The sequence below is a fragment of the Camelus ferus genome, chromosome 6, assembly GCF_009834535.1.
Source record: "Camelus ferus isolate YT-003-E chromosome 6, BCGSAC_Cfer_1.0, whole genome shotgun sequence".
In the NCBI taxonomy this organism is placed as follows: domain Eukaryota; kingdom Metazoa; phylum Chordata; class Mammalia; order Artiodactyla; family Camelidae; genus Camelus; species Camelus ferus.
The window spans coordinates 14,361,495-14,379,596 of NC_045701.1; the positions used below are offsets into that span (position 1 = coordinate 14,361,495).

The following is an 18,102-nucleotide window of genomic DNA, read 5'->3' on the forward strand; positions in this document are numbered from 1 at the left end:
AGGATCTTAATTTCTGATATTACATTTATTTTTAGTATTTTTATTTGGTTCTTTAAAAAAAAGTCTCCCTGTCTCTGCCGAAATTCCTCATCTCTTCACACATGCTGTGCACCTTGTCCACCAGATTCTATGGCATTTTTGTCATAGTTAAAAAGCTCCTGACTGATAACACCAATGTCTGGGTCATCTCTGGGTCTTCTACTGATTGTTTACTCTTCTTGACTAGGGGCCACATGTGTCTTTTGTCTTAAGATCTTTGACTTCGTACCAGGAAGTTTTGTATAAAACTACAGCAGAGACTAACGGAAATGAGATCTAATCCCAGCAAGGAGCATGCCGCTCGGGCCAGGGCTGACATAACATGCTCTACAGTTGAGCTGAACCTGGGCTTGTTGTGGCAACTTTAGTTTGATTCATTTCCTCACTGGATTCAGACATTTTGAGGACAGGATCAGGACTTAAATCCTCAGCAAGGCGTGGGATTAGAACTGGTGAGGTTCTGGAATCTCCTGAGCTGTCTGCTGTTCTGAACTGTAAAGGAGCAAGCCTGCTCCTTCCAGGAGCTGTTTTCCAGGTCCACCCCCGACTTTTTGGCCCTTGGCAGATCTTTCGGCCCCACTCTTGGGTTGTCTGCCCTACGCTTTGTGAAGCTGGAAATGGCCTGAAAGGGATTTCTCCCAGCTCCCCTCTCTCTCTCTCAATCTCCCCAGCTGAAAACCTACGCCTCAGGCATTTTCTCTCAGCTCTGCTTCACTGCCTCGGTTCTTGGAATAACACCCCAGCACTAAGTGCAGACGGGTGGCAGAGAACTGGGGGGCGGTGCAGCCTGGCGCTGTCTCTAGGGCTGCACTGTCCAACATGGTAGCCACCGGCCACATGTGACTATTTGTTGACATTAATTAAAATTAAAAATGCAGTTTCTCAGTCCCACGAGCCACATTTCAAGTGCTCAATAGCCACATCTGGCTACCAGCGACCACGGTGGTTAGCACAAGTCTATCACAGCAGAAGGTTCTAGTGGACAGCACTGCTCTAGGGCTTCTCTGGTTTCCAATCTGGCATGCGAGCCCGTACACAGTCATTCAAAGTTTAAAAGCGAGGCTGATTTCTCTGTACTATGGTGGTTTCCTCCTTTTCTCTACATTTTAGTCAGGAAAGAAGGCAGAGTGGATTACCTCTTTTATGGAGGGCTTGCCACTATCTAGAGTCACTTAGATTTGTGTCTTCAAGCTTTCTGATACAGTTTAAAAAAAAAAAACAACTATGATTATGTAGCTTATATTTATATTGCTTGTTTTGGTGAGAATAAAAAGTCTCTTGCAACTCTCAACATCTGAATCAGAAGTCTTTCCGGTCAAGTATTTTCTTATTTAAAAAATGGCACTTGGCCAAATCTACAATGTAATTATATTATTAAGGATATTTTAAACTGTATATAACAGAATGCCTAATTTAAAGTGGTTTAAACTGGTGCTTCTCAAGCTTTAATGTGCATCTCATCCACCTAGTGGTCTTATTAAGGTGCAGATTCTGATGCAGTAGGTCCGACGTGAGCTCTAAGAATTTGTATTTCTAACCAACCTCCCAGGCGATGCTGATACCTGCTGACCTACAGACCACTGTCAGAGCAGCAAGGGTTCAATCAATAAGTATTTTTATCTCACTTAAAATGCCCACAGGTAGATGGCTATGGGGTTGGTTCAGCAGCTCCATGTTAACATTAAAGATCCAGGCTCCACATTTCTCTTTGACTATAACCAGCAAGGAGGCCTTTGTTCTCAGGCCTTTAGTCTCAAGGTGATCTTTGCAGCACTAAGTATCACATCCTCATGCAGGAAGATCAGGACAGGAAGGAAGGGCATTTTTCTCAATCGCAAATTTTTATAAAGAAAAATGTTCAACAGATTTCTCCTCTGGTCTCACGGACCAGCACTGGGTCACATGTCCATCCCCCACCTGCAAGGGGAGCTAGAAAAGAAAGCATCTGACATTTTCAGTTTCAGAGACAGTTCTGCCAGTTAGGAAGAAGGAATCTGTGAATGGTTGCTGAACAGGCAACTACAACATTTGTCCCAATATTGAACCAGATGAAGTACACTTCTGTGCTCCCTGAATCCCCTGAACATTTCACTACAGCCTCACTTACACATTTTCACATGCTCGTCTGTCCTCTCTGAGCTTTTCAATGTTCTGTTCTGTTCCATCCCTACACCTCTGCCTAGCACACAGAAGGCAGTCCAACTTGTTGATGAAGCAAATTTGATGACCACTTCCAGCTCAACCACCTCATTATAGAAAGTATAATATAAATACCCTGGTTCAAAGTTACACAGCAAAGTTAACAGGAGAACATGGGTTCTCAAACTCTCAACCCAGTGCTTTTTCCAACAAACTAGTGGCTTTCAAACCTAACTCTGTAGCAGTGGTCTTTTCCCCTCAAACAAATGCCTATCTGTATGGTGGTATACAATTTATCTTTTTAGTACCAAATTTTGGAGTTCTGGTGATTACTAGATAATCTGTTCTCACTGGTTCACAGATGAAGGCAAATCCAAATTGTGACATCCTGATAATTCCATATTACTTTTCACAGTGGCTGATATAACAGATTCAATGGGGGAAACTTTAATAAATTCTGATGTCCGAGTCCTGTCACCAGTGGTTCTGATTGACTTGGTCTAACGTGCTGTAAGGGACATCTGGATTTTCAAAAGCTCTCGAGGGATTCTAATGCATAGCAGCCAAGGTCAAGAACCAATGGATTACAGTATTCAATCAGTAAATGAAACTACATAAGCTATAAAACAGCTGCCCATGTCTTATTCTAGGACCCAATGGAATCAAAAGCGTTACAAAATCTAAAATGTTTATTTTTGTAATCCTTACCCACATTCCATAGAGGCATTATTCATATCTATTTTCCCATACATAAACTTTTGCTAGTATTTATAAATACAAAATGAATCCCATTAGGAATAACAAAGCAACACAAAATAAGAAGGTCCTATGTATAGCAGAGGGAACTATATTTAATATCTCGTAATAACCTATAATGGAAAAGAATCTAAAAAAGAACACGTATATATATATGTATAACTGAATCACTATGCTGTACACTAGAAATTAACGCAACACTGTAAATTGACTATATGTCAATTAAAAAATCAGCTGTTTTCTCAGAAATACATAATTAGCAAACTGTTGGATTCGGTTCCATATTAACAGAAAACACCTTTCTAAACATGTGTGTTAATTTGAATCAGTCTCATATCAATTAGATTTAAATTAAAAATCTTAATTATTATGAAATGCTGACAAATAAATCTCCATTATAATGGTTAATGTGATTAGTGCCTTCAATGTCTTGCAGGATGAGTGAAATGTTAGGCTTTTATTAGATGTAGAGGCATTATGTAGGGTGTGTGCGTGGTTGTTTGCAGCGGGTAGGGAAATGCGTAATTTTGATACTGCTTTTATCCAAAACCATCTGTTAACAAACTTGTTGGTACTCCATTTTATTATGATCATCTTTCTTCTAATCTGTTTTTTCAAATCAAAGATTATTCTTTATAGAAGTTTCAGTCTCATTCTGCTAAAATGATTTAGATACACAAAGGAACTCGTATACGATAAACATAACAGACACCTGTTAATTCTTTATTCTTAATTCCTCTGGAATTTCTTGCATGTATATGTAAGAGAGACATAAAACAGAGTGTTTTCCAAAACAAACAATCCAGGAGGACTGAACACGTATCTGTATCGGTGGTTCTTAAACTCAGGAAATGTATATTGACTAGACATGAATATTTTTGCAAAAGCTCCCTGCATGATTCTGATTCTTGCCTACTCAGGTTGATAAAGCGCTAATCTGTATAATTATAGCTCTGAAAAGATTAGGATGAGTAATCCTGTATTGATCTAATTTTCCTTTTCCTCTCCTTGAAATATGGCCCCAAAGCCCTGACTTGTAACTTTAAATATTTGTATTTATTTGAAATAACATGTCTAAAAAAAGATTATTCACTTTAATTCTTCAGTAGACAGCACTCTATCCAAATGATTTTAATTTCCTTATTTAACAAAGCAAAGCCCCAAACTGGATTTTTTTAAAAGATAAAATTTCAGTTCTTTACATTGTAGCAAAACATGCAAATAAGCAATGATGAGATCAGAAAAAATCTCTCAGACAAGTATGAAATGACATGCTCCCCACTCCCAAATGAAACAAAACAAAAACAGGGCTATGACTCTTGGTTGCTAAGAATATTGAAACAGTTCAGTAATGTTTCTCCAACTACAAAATGGCATCTAAGAAACAGAAGAAATCAAGATAAGAATTCATATAATAGTAACTTAAATACATGGCATTTATCCACACCTGTGTTTGTGCCAAGAGGAGGAGGGGGGACGAGTATCTTGCCAAGACCCTTGTTATTGTTCCAAAATCAGTAAGACATCGTGAACCATGTTAATTTTACTGCCAGGACCTTTCTTCACTAGTCCTCATCTCTTCTGCCCTGATAGCACGTTACAGCAATCACAATATTAAGAATTACGTTAGTCATAGTCTCATCCTTGTTGAGTATATAAAAACTACAGAGATGTCACTAGTCATTTCATTTCTACAGAGGTGAAAGGCCCTAGCTCATTTTACTATGTGTATGTTTATAAGTTACCTTGTTCCAGAAAAGATTTAAGGCAACTAGGCCACTGTAATCTCCACAAGGGGCTCTGGGACATCCTTTTGACAGCAAGTGCACAAATCTCAAACCAACAAAACCAAAGGATGAGGGGGCAGATCTTGGAAAGACGTTCTTGCTTTAACCTAACAGCACACGATACTTGCTCAATACTACAATATAATCTCCAATAAATGCTTATTTATTCAACAAATGTTTAGTGAGTTTGTATATACTACATAATGAGCTAGAAAGACACCATAAGGAAAATAAAATAAGAGATCCTTTACTTTAAGGAGCTTATACTCTAGTTGGGGAAACAGGACATCTATAGTATATGATTCTGGAGACTTCCACTTCTGACCAAGACAGAGTAATAGGGGCAGGGTTTACCCATGACTGAAACCCCAAAATGGACAAAATAACAAAAAGTTTTCAAGAATGCTGATCATCAGGCATAAAAGAACAGCAATCCCCTGAGAGATGAGAAACAAAGTGAGCCCTATGATTGCCCAGCTCACTGCCCCAGAGACATGATTTCTTTGGAGGAAAGGAAAGGATTTCTGATTCCTTAGTAAACCAGAAAGGTCACAGTTAAAACTTGCCTTAATCAACAGGATTGTGTAATTGCCAGTGGGTAGTTTGTTTCCACTGAATTCAAGATAAAGACTGGCTCTGTTTTGTATTCAAATCTCATGAGTTCTAAATATCCGTGACATACCTCTAAAAAGTGGTCTCAGGCACCGCTAGGTAGAATGGGCTGCCTAAATTAGTCATGCAGAAGCTGGCATCTCCTTTGCAGACTGGTCACTGTATCTTTTGTTTGATTCACTCATTGCTCCTTTGGAGTAAGAAGCCTGATGGATTGTTCATCGCTCGTGTTTTATAGGAAATTTTCCCTGGATAAACATATCCATTCTGGGTGTTCCTGTCCCTTCCACATGTCTGTATGTAATTTATTACTGTAGAATTTTGATTTTAATTTTTTCAGAACCATATACTGTGAGGCTGTGTTACTAGCTTTTTTCTTTTTAATTGATTTAAGATTATGTTCTTTTGATGAACTGCCCATTTTGTCATTATAAAATGATTGTTTGCTCTGAAATTTACTTTGTCTCATATTAATATAAATAATCTTGCTTTCTTTTGATTAGAGTTAGCATAGTGTATCTTTTCTATTTGTCACATCAATTCTTTATTCCCTTTCCTCTTTTTTTTTTTTTTGGTTTCATATCTTCCATGCCTCTACCTAACATTTTGAACATATGGAATATAATTATAATAACTGTTTTAGTATCCTTACCTGCTGGTTTTATCACCTGTCATTGCTCAGTTAGTATTGATAGATCGTTTTTCTTCCTTATGAATCGAATTTCCCTGCTTCTTTGCATGCCGGTAATTTTTTATTGGCTACCAGATACTATGAATTTTAACTTTTTGGGTGGTGGATGTTTTGGTGTCCCTATCAATATCCTAGAGTTTCATTCTGGAACATGATTAAGTTACCTGGAAACAATCTGATCCTTCAGGGCCTTGGTTTTAAGATTTGTTGGGTGGGACTGGAGCAGTGTTCAGTCTAGGAGTCATTTTTTCTCCAGCACTGAGGAAAGATCCTTCTGAGTCCCAGTGCCCAGTGAATGATGAGGTTTTCCAGTCTAACTGGTGGGAACACGTATTCCCAGCCCTGCACGAGCTGGGGCACTGTATCTCTGATCTTTTCAGATGGTTTTTCCCTTGGCCCAGGGTAGTGTCATCACACACATGTGCTGATCAGTACTCTGCTGAACCCTAAAAGGCAGTCCCCTGCAGATCTCCAGAGCACACTTTTGGTGTGCCTCCCTCCTCTCTGGCACTCTGTCCTATGAACACTGGCTGCCCTGGTCTTTCTGGAGCTCAGCTGTGTCTCCTCGGCTCAGAGAGTGCCCCAGGTTCTGTCTGGGTTCTGTCCCCCGTGCATTCCTTTGTCTTGGAGGGAAGGGAACACACCAGAAAGCACAGATGGCTCTACCCTAAAGGCCAACAGGGAACAGTCTTGCTCTGTGAAAAGGGGAGAAGCCCAATCTCAAGGGTCAGTGGCCTGAATGGAAATCTTTGATGGTGCCCTGGAGTGGGTGCACAAGGTGCAGAATGGCTTTGGGGTCTCTGAAGTACGGGACACCAAGGGAAAAAAAAGTCTTAGACTAGGTAAAGGTGGAGTATGATACTAGAAATGGGGAGGAAGGCTCCTGAGAAAGCAAAGCAAAATGAGAGTCAGTAAGAAATATTAAAAACTGGGCCATATTATTTCTCTTAAGTGTCAAATTCATGGCAAGGCTCTATGCCTTATCTATCCTGGAGACAAGATAGTCAAGATATGTAAAAACACGAGAAATAATAACCAGCGGTATAGTCAGAACTTTGCATTTTCACCATTCTCAGGAATGAGGAAGAGCTACACGAATACTCTCCTTCACTTTTGATCAATGCCTCAGTTAGTATTTTGCAACATTTCAAGGGAAAAAAGGTAAAAAGCCTCCTAACATTTTACTATATGTCCAAGTAAAAGGAACATCTATTGGAATTGTGTTATTGTATTAATTTTCTTAAACATCTAGTTTCTCAACATTTTGAACATTAAGTAGACTCATAGGAAAGTCATTTCCGTTCATTTTTACTAAGATTGCTTGATGATACCATGATACCTACCATAAGCCTGTTAGAGTTAGATGAACTCAACAGGTGCAGGATTGTACATTCTGGGAACAATGCACTTAAAAACAATCCTTTGTCAGCTGTGCTTTTATTAGCTGCCTAGTATCTTCTTTTTGCTGTCAACAAAACTGTAATTCTTAAAAACAGAACATTTACTGGTATAGGACAAAATGTTCCCCCAAATGCACTAAAGACATAATGCCTTGAATTTCACTTAATTAGGGTTAATTCCTCCTTCCCAGATGTTGACATATGCTTTAATTCTGTAAAATGTGTAATTATAAACAATCATTTCACAAATCACAAAGTGAAATTACTAATTTATTTCTATATAACAACTCTCAAGTGTCCTTACTCTGTCAGGCCTTTTAAGGCATTTTGAGGTGATCCAGAAAGGTAGAATTTGGCATGAGTATATAGTTTTTGTTTGTGGTCAAAAGGAAATATCCTGGAATGTCCAATTTTCAGTTTTATGGGATTCCCTTTGGTCACATCAGTTCTGCGTAATTTTAGCTCCAAAGAGAGTGTGCCTTTAAGTGAAAAAATAACAAGTATAATTAATCATCATTTAATTAGTCTCCAAATATGAGAAAGTAGTTGGATAACTATTCCTTTTAGTGGTTCCCAATTTTTTCCTTTAAAAAAAAACTGAGCAGTCATCTGATCGATCTTTAAAAATAATTTACGAGCGATCACTACGTGATTTTGGCACACAACCTGGAAGGAGTTGAAGGAACTGAGTGAATCCCTATAACATTCTCTGGCACAGAAAGCTAATACTGCCACTGGGGACTGAACTCCGAGACCTGTCATCTTAGTAGGAAAAATGACTTAGTTTAGACACCAACAGCACATTTTATGGATTCTAACTAGTCTAAATACACCAAAAAGGTAAAATGCTTTTCTTTCTTAACAGGTTTGCAAACTGTTTTAAGAAGAACCAGGAGAACCTCTACTGTCTGGGAAGGCATCCTTCATCTGAAAGTCTCTCTCCTGTGAAATTAAGCATTAAGTAAGAAACGTGGGACTCAACCCAGGTAGGTGTTCAGGGTAAAAGGTCACTTGAGAGGCAGCTTAAAAAAAACAAGCTTCTCGAGTTTGAGAGCTAAGGAGGGCATTCACATTTAGGTTGATTGGGAGGAATACTAATACAATGTAGATGAATTGTTCTGAGGATCTCCTGGAATGTGAGATGAGAGAGTGTGCCTTTAAGTGAAAAAATAACAAGTATATTGGATGAGACCCAAAGGAAGGAAGGCATATCAGTGACTAAGGATAACCAAGACCAACAAATTTAAGGATGAGATCCCAGGGTGACTTTGAGAAGCCTAGAGGTGGCTTTTAGCTCTGTTTCAAAATAGAGCTCTGCAACCAAAGTTCCCCAATTGCTGAAGACAAATTTGCCCTCCTCCAGGTCTATGACACTGTAACATGGCTTTTAAGGCTTGGCCCCATCAAGTCTAGGGTGGTGGTGTCTGCTTTCGTAAGATGGATTGCTCAAACTCAGAAACGTATCTCTGTGGTTCTGGACCACTCCTTCATGACAGAGAATGGAAATCTCTTGCTTGGTAATAACATCACCATATGATCCTATGCAATGATTACACCATAAAGGATTTTTATACTGACTTCACTATACTCATTAACAAATTTGGTCCTCACAAAAACTATATACAGACTGTATGATTCCATTTATATAAATGTCAAAACAAGCAGAACTAATCTACTGTATGAAAAGCTATGATGGTGGTTACTTTTGGAAAGAAGAAAGAGAAAAGTGACTGGGAGGAAGCACGGAGGGACCTTCTGGAGGTGCTGATAATGTCTTGACCTGGCTGCTGATGACATGGGTGTGCTCACTATATAACTGATCGATCTGTATCCTTCTTATTTGTGCATATTCTGTAAGTATGTTATACTTCAATAAGAAGTTCGTATTTTAGGGGTGTGGGGTATATAGCTCAGTGGTAGAGTGCATGCTCAGCATGCATGAGGTCCTAGGTTCAATCCCCCGTACCTCCATTAAAAAAAAGTTCATTATTTTAAAAAAGTGCTAGGGTAATCACTGCACCACAGCTAACAGTATTTAATAGACATATATAGTGAAAGAGGCAGCAAAAATACTGAACATATTATAAAAAGAAAGCCACTGGTTGTGAATACAAAATTACTTGCTTTTTAATTCAACCACTCCCATTTATTTCATACCCATCTAAAATGTAAAGTAAAAAATAGGAAAAAAATATAAAAGGAAATACAAACTATTACATCACAGTTAAGGATGTAACATTTTTTTCTATTGTCATCTATATTCCTCACCTCTACCATTTCTCCCCTTTGATACCTTCTTATTTTCCACAGTTCTTCTCTACCTTCTTTCCTACCTCCTCTCACCCTTCAAGACCTTTTCCTAGGTAACCGGAGATCATGAAACAAGAGCACACTGGGAAGTTTTCTGGGCCAGCTTAGGACAAATGCAGTTTTTTCACATCTCTTATTTTCTCTCCTTGTCCTCAAATCCATATTCTTCCTGTCATCTCTTTTTCTCACATCTCTCCCTCTGTTTCTATTCTTCCTAATTATACCCCCAGAGTCCACCCAAAACATACATAATAGTAAAAAGTGATCTCATAAAACTGTCTTCTCCTACATAAATAGGATTAAAGCTATAAACAGTGGTATAGGTATGGCTGTACACATGGAAATATAGCCAGCAGTCATTTCTATGACAAATACAAAGGAACTGATGCATTTGTCTATCTTTGTGATTTTCCACACTTCAAAACTATGTATTGGTTTTCAAACCTTTTTCTGTTCCCAAACACCTGAGAAACATGACACTTCCAGCACCATCAGCAAGTAGTGTGATGGTTAATTTTATGTGCCAATTTGGCTGGGCATGGTGCCCAGATATCAGGTCAAATATTATTCTGGAGGTTTCTATGAAAGCGCTTTTTTGGATGAGATTAACTTTTAAATCAGTGGACTCTGAGTAAAGCCAAAACGTGGTGAGCCTCAACCAATCCACTGAAGATCTTAATAGAACAAAAGCTATCTCCTCTGAGAGCAAAAAGGAATTCTGCCAGGAGACTGCCTTTGCACTCAAACTGCAACTCTTCCCTGGGTCTCCAGCCTGCCGGCCTATTCTGCCAGATTTTAGACTTGCTAAACCTCCACAATTATATGAGCAAATTCTTTAAAACAAATCTTTCAGTTGAGGAAACAACTCATTTACAACTGCATCAAAAAGAAAAAAAAATACCTAGGAATAAACCTACCTAAGGAGGTAAAAGACCTGTACTCTGAAAACTAAGAGACACTGATGAAAGATATTAGATACAATACAAACAGATGGAAAGATATACTATGTTCATAGATTTGAAGAATTAATATTGGTAAAATGACCATACTCCCCAAGGCCATCTACAGATTCACTGCAATCATTATCAAAATACCAATGGTATTTTTCACAGAACTGAACAAATAATTTTAAAATTTGTATGGAAACACAGCAGACCATAATAGCCAAAACAATCTTAGGAAAAAAGAACAGAGTTGGAGGAGACACACTCCCTGACTTTGGACTATACAACAAAGCTACAGGCATCAAAACAATATGGTACTGGCACCAAAACAGAACATAGATCAATGGAACAGAATAAAGAGTCCAGAAATAAACCCATGCACTATGGTTAATTAATCTATGACAAATGAGGCAGAACATACAATGGAGAAAAGACAATCTCTTCAATAAGTGGTGCTGGGAAAAGTGGACAGCTACATGTAAAAGAATGAAATTATAACATTCTCTAACACCATATAAAAAAATAAGCTCAAATGGATTAAAGACCTACATGTAAATGTAAGACTGTTTCAGGTTTATAGAACTCCTAGAAGAAAACATAGGTAGAACACTCTTTAACATAAATCATAGCAGTACTTTTTTTGGATCTGCTGCCTAAGGCAAAAGAAACAAAAGCAAAAATAGACAAGTGGAACCTAAGTAAATTTAAAAGCTTCTGCACAGCAAAGGAAACCATTAACAAAATGAAAAGACAACCTACTGAATGGGAAAAAATATCTGCAAACGATATGACTGGTAAGGGATTAATATCCAAAATGCATAAACAGCTCATAAAACACAACATCAAAAAAACAAACAACTGGATTAAAAAGTGGGCAGAAGACCTAAAGAGACATTTTCCCAAAGAAGATATACAATAGGTACATAAAAAGGTACTCAACATAGTTAGTCATCAGAGAAATGCAAATTGAAGCCACAATGAGATACACCAGTCAGAATGACTATCATCAAAAAGAACACAAATAACAAATGTTCGTGAGGATGTAAAGAAAAAGGAACCCTTGTACACCGTTGGTGGGAATGTAAATTGGTGCAGCCACTGTGGAAGACAGTATGGAAGTTCCTCAAAACACTAAGAATAGAACTATCATATGATCCAGCAATTCCACTCCTGGATATATATCTGAAGAAGACAAAAGTACTAATTCAAAAAGATACATGCACCCCAATGTTCAGGGCATCATTATTTACAACAGCTAAGATACAGAAGCAACCTAAGTGTCCATCAACAGATAAACAGATAAAGATGTGGTGTACACTACACACACACACACACACACACACACACACACACACACACACACACACGATGGAACACTACTCAGCCATGAAAAAAGAATGAAATTTTGCCATTTGCAACAACATGGATGGACCTAGAGGGTATTATGCTTAGTGAAATAAGTTAGAGAAAGACAAATACTGTTATGTTATCACCTATATGTGGAATTAAAAAAAAAAAAAGTAGTCAATATAACAAAAAAGAAACAAACTCACAGATATGGAAGACAAACTAGTGGTTACCAGGGGGAGAGGAAGAGAGGAGGCAAGATACGGGTAGGGGATTAAGAAGTACAAACTACCATGTATAAAATAAATAAGCTACAAGGATATAGTGTACAGCACCGGGAATATAGCCAACATTTTATAATAAATCTAAATGGAGTGTAACCTTTAAAAATGTGAAATCACTGTGCTGTATACCTGAAACATACATTTTACACCAACTATACTTTAATTTAAAAAAAAAAAGGAATGAATGAATGAACAAATAAATCCATCTCTCTCTATACACACACACATACACCCTTTTGGTTCCAATTCTCTGAAAACCTTGACTAATACAAATATCTAAGGTAGTGATTCTCAACTAGAGATAAGGGGGAAGTGGGGTCTACAGAAAGAGCTGAGGAGTTGGAGAAGACAGATAATTTTGAAAAGGCCTGATGCAGATCTTGTGGAACACCTACTCAAAAGCCATTTACAACCTTCCTCTATCACAGAGGTGGAAATGCTAAAAAGAAATTTTCACCTTCCCTTGCAGCTAAGGGATAGCCATGTGACAGGGTTGCAGCCAGATTATTGAGAAGGGCTTCCTTCCAAAGAAAAGGCTAGAGCCTCACTAGGAGAAAGCAGTGTGCTCTAGTCATTCTCCCCGCCTGGACTACTAAGGATTCAGACGGGAAAAACAGTGCCCGGAAGAGCTGATCTTCAGCCTTCCTGCGGCCACCTGTTCCCCAGCGCTCCACGAACCGTATGCTAAATAGGAGTGCAAGTAGGATCTGGCTTCTTAGGCCAACTGGTATTGAAAGCTGAGAAACTTAACCTACTTCATGGTAAATGTTATTATATAGAGAGCTTTTAAAAATACAGCTGTACTCTTTCTCCACTGAGGCTAGTTAAGGACAAAATCTGCAATGGGACTTGGGCTAGAAGAATTTCATGAAAGTAATGATTATGAAGCATTGACAATTATGATAATGGTTATGAAGCACTGAATTAATAAGGAAGGCTGTAGGATATTCTTTAAAGAGTCTTTGAAAATACGGCCTGAATTATTTTTTACGGCCTTCTACTTTAAAGACAGGAGTTAGAATAGAGCAGCACTTTGACATCATTTGCATTCTTTAATACACTAGCACATTTAAAATTTTGCCTCAGTATGCTTTTAATACTTGTTACAGGAGAAAACTAAAGAGTTCTAAAGAGAATGAAAAATCACTGTGTAATAAAACCTGACTAACAAATCATTAAGAAGGACCTTATTGGCCAAGTTGGTGAATGTACACGAAGGCCCTAAATTACCTAATAATTTTTCAGGTGAATAGTATCGTATCTTTAAGGCTATCAATGATGCACCTCTAAAAATACTATTTTCCCCAGTCCTATCTAAAAAAGAAAAATCAAGTGCTATTGAATGACTTCAAAATTCTGTTTACCTTTTTTTTCTCCAGTGTAGGGCACATAGTCTTCCCTGTCCTTATGCTCCAAAGCTTCCTTCTCCAGATACGAAAGGAGGTGTTCTCTATCAAATGGCCCTGTGGCAGACTTCGACGTCTGGTTCTTCTGCCGGAACCCTGCAGGCAGAAGGGCATTCTGCCAAAGAAAATGAACCAGCCATTATGACCATCAAGAACACCGACACTATATGCTTCCAGGTATTACCCATTTAAGAATGTGACGCAGGCATTCAAGACTTCATTACAGGATTTTAGAGCAGCAATTTAAAAGTGTTCCAAAGATTTTTTTTATTAGGTAAAATTCACTCACATGTTATTAACATAGGCACAATCACATTTTCTTCAGAAAGTATTCTACTGGCAGGAAACAGCCTTTACTTTTTAAATGTCCTGGGACAGTAATAAAAAATATTGTTTAATGCATAATAACAGCTCAGTATATATGTATATATAGGAAAATAATTCCACTGCAAAAAAGAATGTTAAAAGACTATATACATCATAGTCTTTCATAATGACTTCTTTATCATGACTTTCTCATAAGAAAAACATGTACACATACAGTAGGCTATCAGGCAATTAATGTTTACTTGTTTGTATTTAAATGCAGTGGGAAAGGTTCAACTTCAAGGTGTATGAATGTGTTCTATGTGTGTGTACGTCAGCATTAGGAGGGGTTTGCAGCAACCACTGTCACTGCTACTCACGCACAAAGACATCCAGGGATATTCATGGGAAGAGTTACATCCCTGTGTTTCCACATGGGTACAGCCCTTTTGAGTTCATGGAGTGACTGAGAGTGGGGGAGGGATGGGAGGTGAGGGACTGACGTTGTCCCTGTTAGTCCCTACTCTGTACATTCACTAAGCCCAGGAAGAACCAGTGGTGACTAGGCAACATGACGTCCATTCTTTTGCTCGTCAAAAGTCAAGGAGGTGATATTGCCTTGTCTTACTATTCTCAAGTATTCTTTGCTGTGAAAATGAGAAGCAGCAAGAAAAGTCACACAAAACGGCCAACCCTATTTTGCAACATCTCCCAGTACTGGCCATGATGCTGAATCTCCTGGGTGTTACAAGATCATTTTTCATTACAAATGGTGATCTTATATGGAAAATGATAAGAGGAAATATTCATTTTTTAACTGAAAAACATAGTACTTCAACTCTGGCCATTTGCTGAGATCCACAGTAATTAAAAAAAAACTTACCTTTATGTTCTCCCCATATAATAGTATGCATTAAACAGAAAGCTCACCTATAAAGATGAGGTCTGTTCCTAATCATGCACCAAGAAAATTTTTCTAACAGAAAACTGTCTTAGGAATATAAAAAAGGAACACAAGATCTCTACCCTCAGATTTTGAAATCAAGAGCTAAACACAAAGAATTCATTCCCAACCAACCATCAAGTACTACCCATTTTTACTTCCTAAAAAACTGTCTAACTTTTCTCCACCTCCAATACCATTACTTTGGTATAAATGATGATCCAAGCTGGGACAGAATAGTACATTAGCCTCCCAGCTGGTCTCCCTGGATCAGCTGCCTGACACTCTTCAACCGCCACTCCCACCCGCAAAGTTATCCTAGCTCCGTTTCACATGCCCTCTCCATTCTAGCCACATCAGCTCTTGTTCCTCCCTTGTGCTTGCCATTTACTTCCTTCTACCACAGGGCCTTCCCTGGAATGCTCTGTCCATCCCTCTTTGCTACTCATATTTCAGACTGCAGCTCCATTCCCTCCTTCCCGCTTTTCCTGGCGTCCCATCATATGCTCCTATATTACTATGGCATGATTATGTCATTAATGCCTAACTCCCCCCACTCCTAGCAGCCTGCATCATGAAGGCAAAGACCACATTTGTCTTGCTCACTCTCGTATCCCTAAGCCTAGCATAGTAACTGGGATCTATAGGTTGCCCTCCCTCCAATATTAACTGAATAAAGATCTGAGGATACTTTGTTCAATAAGGCAAATTAATATAAGTTACTTTCCATCACCATCAATAAGGCACATATATACATACTGTTCCTTCATGGTGGTAGCAATGGACTTGCATAATTCCACCTGCCTGCTCAAGCCCACGTGAAACATAGAGGTTTTAAATGATATGTTAGCCGGAACCCTGGCTCCTTAAATACAGTCTTTGACCACAAAATAAATAACAGCTAACTGGTTTTGGAGGCCATGAACTAAGCTTTAGTAGAAGTACACTTTAATCAAGTAAGTTAATGGATCATAATTAGTTAACAAGTAGATAAAAATCTCATCAAAATGACTGGCACTAAAAATTACATGCTTCTCTCTTGCAGTGGAATTTTATTGTAGTAATATACTCACAGCCCTGGAAGTGAAAAAAATAGCTTTTGCCTAGGCTGGCTGGCTGTCTTTTAGACAGAAGTTTTTAGAAAACGCAGTAAGTTAGCAAATATATATATTGAATGCAGCAACAGGAAGTAAAATAGCCCTCCAAAATATAACAAGGCACCATATATAAACTTCATCTGCTCTTCTCTATCTACCTTCTGAGACTCTGTAAGGTACAGTGTGTTCCTCTGGCTGAAGCAGCTGCTGCCACCTTTGCCCTCTTTCTTCCCTGGTCCTTCACTGTCACACTTCCCCAAAACTTCACCCAACAAGTGGAAAGCTATCAATAAATATCACTCGTCTTCTACCCTCAATGAACAGTATCTGAGGTTGGGGGATTGCAACTAGGGTTGGAGAGTTTTCAAAATACACCCAGTTGTTAGAACTCAAGCCTCCCCATACAAGAAGCAGGCCATGGATTTCCAAACAAGAAAATATAAGCCATCAGCATAGGGCACGAGTTCAAGGGGACTCACTGTAGTTTAACAGAAAGACCACTAGACTCTGCCAGGGGCCAACCAGGTAGCCAGGGGGCTAGTCTTAGTTCTTTCCCTAATTGTAATAACTCAGACAAGTCACCTAACTTTTGTTTTCCATCTATGAAACAGCGCAAGCAAGAGCAAGATTGATGTTTCTCAATCAGGGGCATTTCTATCTCCTGGGACAACTGGCAATATCTGGGAATATTTTTGGCTGTCACAACTTGGGGAGAGGGCATATTAATCACCTTTAAAAATAAATTTTTAGTGGAGGTATTGGGGATTGAACCCAGGACCTTGTGCAGGCTAAGCATGTGCTCTACCACTGAGCTATTTCCCTTCCCCAATCACATTTTTTATTTTCTGTATGTTATGGTGCTTTGACATCTTGAAGGCCTTGCTAATCCTGGAAAGACTGCCCCTCCTGGGGCTAACTAATTTGTAGGGATAGCAAACGACTCCCCCACCTCATCACCAGGCACCTTCCTTACAAAAACCAATCAGTCCAGAGCCCATACCCTCAACCCTCTTTTCTCTCTCACACACCAAGCCAATATTTCCCCTGCCCTAAATCGCCCAGGGCCAGGTACCAGACAATTAGATATCACTCCTGCAGCCCAGAGCCACTGAAATTATTCAAACCCTCCAATTCTACACTTGCTCAGACTGGCCTATCATGTCTCTCCTATTCCTTCCCTTGGAAACCACAATAAAAGTTCTGGCTGTGCTTGCTCCTCATGCCCTCTGCTTCCCAACCCAGCTGCTTCTCCCAGTGTGAGCCTGCATGGCTAGGTGCCCCTCCTGCTGTTGAGAATTGTGAGTAACAAACTCTTCTTTCAAGTTGTCTCCACGCCTGTCACCTTACCACACCTTACCTAAACAAAATCCCAGGTACATTTTAAAACAGGAGGGTGTGCTACTGGTATGCAGTGAGTAGAGGCCATGGATGCTGCAAAACATCCAACAATGCATAGGACAGACTCACAGCAGAGTTACTCAGCCCCAAATGTCAACAGTGCCAAGGTTGAGAAACCCTGGACTAGATGAACTTGTATGTTCCTACCGTTTGATTTAAATAGGTCTGATAGGTTGAACTGCCCGTAGAAGTTACTACTGTGACATGCAAAACAGCACTGTTATTCTGAGCTATCCCACACTCAGGTGCACTGGAAATTTTTCCTTACAATAACAATTATGGTTAAGGGATTTGATTGATGGTACAGACACATTACTCAGGTGCTAAAGTAATGCTGAGAATAGAAGTGTAGTTTTCAATAAAAATTTAAAAACATTCCAGCAGGAATAAATGTGTAGTAGTGACAAGAGCACATTCATAAACTCCACCACAATCCTTAAAAGGCACTAAAAAGAAATCAATGTCTTGGCATAATAAAACATGGTAAACAAAAGAAGCCTAGCAAATAGCCATTACCTTCAGGTTAAGGAGCCAGAACCTTCGTGTTCTCCCCTCACTGCCTTCCACCCATCCCCCACCCCCACATCCCAGGGAATAACAATTCAAGGGTCAAGGGTCTCTACCATCGCCTTGTGTATTGTTT

General features: G+C 39.0%; 2 protein-coding genes across 4 annotated transcripts in view; one reads left to right on the forward strand and one right to left on the reverse strand.

Moving 5' to 3' along the window:
- Positions 1–8,324, forward strand: part of LOC106728807 (RNA polymerase-associated protein LEO1-like) — a 42,544-nt gene extending 34,220 nt beyond the window's left edge. Inside the window, exon 9 of the mRNA XM_014553424.2 lies at positions 8,290–8,324. The gene's annotated coding sequence lies outside the window, so the exon portion shown is untranslated. The remainder of the gene's footprint in view (positions 1–8,289) is intronic.
- TMOD3 (tropomodulin 3) overlaps positions 1–18,102 on the reverse strand; it is a 68,445-nt gene that overhangs the window by 19,000 nt on the left and 31,343 nt on the right. For all 3 annotated transcript variants that reach the window (XM_032481188.1, XM_032481189.1, XM_032481190.1), the window contains one exon: positions 13,674–13,830. In XM_032481188.1, coding sequence (XP_032337079.1) covers positions 13,674–13,830 — 157 coding nt within the window. The remainder of the gene's footprint in view (positions 1–13,673; positions 13,831–18,102) is intronic.